The sequence below is a fragment of the Abrus precatorius genome, unplaced genomic scaffold (assembly GCF_003935025.1).
Source record: "Abrus precatorius isolate BTA unplaced genomic scaffold, Abrus_2018 Scaffold8, whole genome shotgun sequence".
Classification (NCBI taxonomy): domain Eukaryota; kingdom Viridiplantae; phylum Streptophyta; class Magnoliopsida; order Fabales; family Fabaceae; genus Abrus; species Abrus precatorius.
This window is the reverse complement of record NW_020874428.1, coordinates 6,384,191-6,390,373: the sequence shown is the minus strand read 5'-3', so window position 1 is coordinate 6,390,373 and position 6,183 is coordinate 6,384,191. Positions and strand designations below refer to the sequence as shown.

Below are 6,183 nucleotides of genomic sequence, written 5' to 3'. Positions count from 1 at the left end.
TGATAGATCTCTAATAAAAGTTAGGTTAACTAAAGTTATATTTAGTAAAAATAACTTATTTATAATTTGTAACGTGTAAATTGATTAAACTTTCATATGATAAAACTAATTAAAAGTTTGTAATTTTTAATTTATAGTTGATAAATTAATTAAAAACTTATAATTTATAATTGGTTGATTGCGTTAAATTTTTTTAGCTAAATTAGTTAAACAACTAACTAAAAAAAGTTAAAATTATCTTATACAGAGATGTAAATTATTTAAAAATTTAAAAATAACAATAACAATATTAATAATTAACTTTCAATAAACTAAACAGAATAATTTTTTATAAATTAAAAAAAATATCTCTGTTATCATCAAATAATTATAACATTTTATTAATAAAAAATAATTATACCTCTGTTGTCACACACATTAATACATATATTGTACCCTTCAAAAGTTTGAAAGTGATAAAGAATTTAACTTTAAAAAAAAAACTTGAAAAAATAATCGGAATCATTTTGGGCAAATCTCACTCACAGATTTGAGAAACAGCAAACCTAACATTTGGAAACCTTGGCTGCCGGAGGTTACTCCGGTTGACATGACGACGATGATAACTGATCGGAATCGTTTCCAACTGTCACTCTTCATCTTCGTACTTCAATTCACTGCCTTTGCCTCTTCTTCTCTCACTCCACACACCCCTTCCAATCTCACCCTCATCTTGCAGGTATCCACACCTACTCTCTCTCTCTCTCTCTCTCTCTCTATATATATATATATATATAATAGTTTGTTCTTCATCTCACTCTTTTGTTTTTCATTCATCGAATTCAGGATGTTTTGAAGGCAATATCGGCCAAACAAAATTGGGATTCGAAGGATGTCAGAGTTATCAAATTGGATGTGGGTAAAGTTAGGTTCGGCACATCCCAAACCTACGAGTTCCGAATCGGATTAGGCAAAAACAACTTGACCCTCAAATTCTCCGATCAAGTTTCTTCGTGGAACAAGTTTAGAACACCCTTTAACGATTTTGGGTCTCTGATTCACCGGCTCTGTTCCTTCGCCCTTCTCGATACCCTCAAATTAGAAGGTCCCTTTGAGTTGCGCGTCGATGCCCTTCACCACCTTTCGCTATCTCTCCCTGTAAAGTGATTGCTTTTTTTCGTATTTAATTCAGATCTATATATGTATACATATTGTGTGGATTTTTATTTGATGCCAAAAAGACTTTTTAAGGAAAGAAGAAAATACCAAGATATATATAAGAGAAGATCAAGTGTTCTGTTTACTGTAGTTATTGCTGTTGATGACTGGTTATTATTTTCTAATGTGTTTTTGATGTAGCCGTCTATAATATGGGTGTGTTTGGGTAAACAGCTTAATTTAGGGGTTATTTAAGCCATTTTTTACTTGAGGGTTTATCGCATAAATTTGATCATGAAATCTATTGAAATAAGCTGCTGACAAGCTATATTAAGAAGCTTATTAAAATAAGCTAAAAAGTGCTTATGACAGTTATAACTATTTTCATAAGCTCTTCCAAAGAGGCCTTGTATCCACATTAATTCTTGTGCCATAGCTAGAAGATTTGATATTTCAGTGAATTCTGAGTTTTGATGCATTTTGGCAGATGAACGTTTCGTATGCGGGTTTGAAACGGATCCTTGTGGGTGAAGGTATTACGGTAGAAGTAACAAGAGCACAAGAAATTTCTCTGTTTTACTCGTCTGATCTTGATCTGCAAATGAATGGAAGCATCGTGTGTAGCAAAGGAAAGAGTGACTTTTGGCCTTTTCAGCAGTCAACATGCATGCCTCTAATTCCAATACGTGTATTAAGGTCTGCGTCATTGGTTGCTTATAGAGCTCGGAATCGTTATGCATATGTAGCAACTACATTGATTTCGGAGGACACTGTTGAGCTGCTTCCAGAAAAATGTTACCATGGTCGTGTGTTTCGAAAGCGAGCGTGCCCCATTGATTCGTTAAGTTTGAGATTAAGTATGTTAGAGAAAATTTTGAGGAGTCTTCTTGGTCGTAAGATACTTCAAGATCAATTTTTTGGCCATGTCAAAGCAAGTATTAAACCATCAGCTGTTGTAAAGTTCCCCTTAGAATTAGAAAGAGACATAGGGAATAATGTCACTCATAATCGGACAATTCCTGATTGGAGAACAAGGCCTAGTGTTGAAAGAGCTTGGTTTGAGATATTGGCCAAAGTTGAGGAAAACAGGCTCGAGCCTCTTTTAATCAAGAAACTAAAACCTTTTATTGAATCTGATTCAATATCCTGGGCTAATTTGATGTCCAATATGTCATATACGAAGTTGAGACCCGTTTTTCTTCCTCCGGAGGCTCTTACACTGGATGTGAAATGGTAGGAGAAACTCTTGTAAGTTATAATATCTTTTTTAGACACTTTTTAGGTCATGTTTGTAGATTCTTATGTTGATCTTGTTATATGCAATAGTTCATTAATTCTTGTGAAATATTACCCTTGCATACATACATGATTGGTCTTGTAAATACCAAATAGGAGAGGAGAAAAAAGCGAACATAATTTACTTTTGCATGCTTTTGGAGGATTCTAAGATTTGAACCTAATTCTTTAACTGGTACGTCTGGTGAAGTAGTTTGGAGTAAAGCTGGTGTGCATTTTGGAATTATTTTTTTATTTTTTACCATGCCAAATGGTTGTACTGATTATTAAAAAAATTTAAAAAAAATCTAGGGGGGGAGATATTGTATCTCCGTTGTGCTTTATGTTTGGATATAGAGATGGCAATGGATAAAGTACCCGATGGGCACCCGCAAAATTTACCCACAATGGGTAGGGTATTTACCCGCTATACGAGTACGTTATGGGTGTGGGTAAAAACTCACAAATTTTAATGGGGATGGGTGCGAGTATGGGTATCTAAGTACCCACCCCGCCCCATACCCGCATATATATATATATATATATATATATATATATATATATATATATATATGCTTGAACTTTATTCTACAATTATGAATTGAATTTTTGTATTATTATATTACTTATGTGAAGTTATATAAGATTAATATAAAAATATATTTAATAATAAAGTAAACCAAAAAATTTATTTTGGTTTATATTTTTAATAGAAAAATTTATTTACTATTTTATATCATTTAATTAGGCTAACACAATTTAATTATTACATAGTTAATATGAGATTGACTTTTTTTTAAATATTATTTATATATGACACACATAAAATATTTTTTACACAAATATTTTTGTTAATAAAATTATATTGATGTTTAAATCATAAAGTGAATGATAAATAATAAATATATTATAAATTTTACAATCACCTACTATTATCGTAAACTTATTATTTATTAATAATATTTAAATTTTATTTTTATATTTTAATTTAAAATAATATTTTTCTATGCAACATATGTATTACAAGCACAACTATAATCTATTGAATCTAAATAATATTATTCTTACTATTTATTCACATTCAAAGAAGTTTTTGAAAAGATATAAATATAAAAAATTATTATTAATTTTTATTTGTTAATTTTTTTAAGATAAAAAAGTATAATTTTTTTAATATACACGTATATTTCTTTATTATAAAATTTTATTGTAACTATTTATCTTTTTTTTAAATTCTTTTTTTTAAATTTATATACATTATAAATATTTAATTCACTAAAATAATTTTTCAAAAATTTATATTTTTGATAAAATACTTTCATATAGTATATGAGTTAAAAAATACTAGTATTAATATATATATATATATATATATATATATTAATTATATTATATTATTTTAATTAAATCTATTATTTTTCTTACAATTTCAAATTCAAAAGTTAAAAAAAATATTTTATGTATCAACTTTCTATTGTTAGTATTGAACTTCTCTACTCTAACTCTATTCTCATTCTCAATGTCTGTCTCACTAAAACTTAATAACTATGAAATGTTATTCATTAGAGTTAGTTATTAATGCCGTCACAAGAGGTTACTAAGTGATCCCATACGAAGGGGACAACCATTATACAGATTTATTTCGTTGTCGTTCTGACATTACCAATCAATCAAATCTCACACAAGATAGGATTATCACTGACAAATAACTTGTGTGTTTAGTTTTGCTTATTGTTTCTAAAAATTTTAGTTTAGAAAATTATTATATTAAGATACATTTAATATTTATGATCTTTGAATATTTATTTTTTATCTATATTTGTACCTTGTTCGATAACTACATATTGAATTTTTGCATTATTATGCTATTTATGTGAAATTATATAAACATATTTTTCTTTATAAATTTTTTTTTCTCAAACAAGCGCGGGTAATGGGTACAAGACGAGTATGTAGGTACCCAGAGAGTACGGATACGGGGATTAATGTTCATACCCACGCGGGTATGGGGCCGGGTACGGATATTTTTTTTAAACGCGGGTATGGGGATAGGTACTGTAGTACCCTACTTATACCCTACCCATTGTCATCCCTATTTGGATATGACATTACCTTAATGTAATGTCATTGTGACATGCTGAAATTTTGAGGAAGTCTTGTATTGTTTGCACATTGTATTACGGATTATTATTTCAATATGAATCTTGATCTTGGCCTTGGCTTTTTGCTCTCTCTAGACGTATATTTGATCTAAGAGCTTTATAGTATCTTAGCCAATTCTGTGTGAATCTTGACCCACAAAATACACAGTAGCACAGGACCTACATAATGAACCGTACATAGAAGGACCTCGATGCAAAGGATCCTAATTCAATGGTACCAGAAGTAGCAACTAGTTACCAGCAATTTGAACTATACTTCTGAAATTTTGCACCAAGATTTGAGCATCTCATGATCCAAACAGTTGCTTGTTTGTTAAACTGTCAAAATCAATTCCTCTCACTGCATTCATGTTTCAATGCAAAATTTCAATCACATTTAATGGTTCAAAATTAATTCTATGTAACTTCAAATCAACCAGGCACTCAAGCGTTACCTTCGGTTTGAGCCACCCTGTGGCTGTAACCAGCAATTTGCCAAGTATTTTTCAGTTAACGATGATTATTGGTTGCTTCACAACAGAAGGGAATTTTAAAAAAAAAAGAAGCAAAATTTAATCATTATTTATCTTCCATATTTTTTTGTATCAAGGTAAGGAGGCATGTGTTTTTATAGTGATTCTGATATGAATTTGACATGGATTTATGCTTTTTAAAACGATTTTTCATGTAGAACATTACATAAAATAACATGTTATATCTAGTAATTTTTATTAAAAATTATAAAATTCAATGTAATTAAATAAAATGATATATTTTACAATTGTTAATAAAAAATTGTTATATATATATATATTTATATTTTGCATAATATTTCACATGTTAGAAAAAAAAAAGAATAATTTTCTCATATTAAAGTAAATTTAAAAAGAATAATTTTCTCATATTAAAGTAAATTTAAAAAAATTTATATTTAATTTAAATTTTTTATTTAATTTATATCTAATGATCAGTAAATTGATAAATTATAACTTATTAAATATAAGATAAATAAAAGTTTTAAATTAAATATAAAAATTTGTAAACTTTTATATTAGTGTGAGAAAATTTTACTCTTAAAAAAAATTATTTTGTGAAAATTTACAATAACAAATGTAATGCGAAGTGAAACACCTTGGAGGCTCATTTAATATCTTTCTTTTTTCGGGTGTTATTTAAATAAAGTTCTGAAACCATGGATATGTCAACGCCAGCTCTTGCTTGTCTTCCACCGACTTGTATCTGTACGTAGAAGCACGTTGTTAAACGAAAGTTGGCTCCACTTACCACCTAGTAAGCGTATCTTTATACACAGTGCTTGTTTACCACTTCAACCACCACCGTGCTTTTCAACTGTTCAAGTTATGTATGTTATATCATTTTCTTTTGAAATAAATCTAAACATTATTTCGTTATAAAAATAACATTAGAAACACATTATTTAACATGCTCTCTAGAATGAAATGATTTTTTATCGCTCATAATAATTTTACCGAACTTGATTTGAATCAATCAAATGTCTAAACAAAAGTAAAATAAAGTTGAAAACAAAAGAATTGTTAAATTTGTTGGCATTTAGAGGGGAACCTGAATTGGGTGAAGATTCTTTACGAGGCTTACGTGTGAGTCACAT

At 28.9% G+C, this 6,183-nt stretch overlaps 1 protein-coding gene across 1 annotated transcript; it reads left to right on the top strand.

The window, feature by feature from the left end:
• The first annotated feature begins 454 nt into the window (after nt 1-454).
• Nucleotides 455-2,532, top strand: LOC113847296. Its single transcript, XM_027476303.1, has 3 exons — nt 455-718; nt 826-1,137; nt 1,625-2,532. Exons 1-3 carry the CDS (start codon nt 590-592, stop codon nt 2,372-2,374), a joined length of 1,191 nt encoding a protein of 396 aa, XP_027332104.1. The 5' UTR covers nt 455-589; the 3' UTR covers nt 2,375-2,532.
• The last annotated feature ends 3,651 nt before the right edge of the window (nt 2,533-6,183 follow it).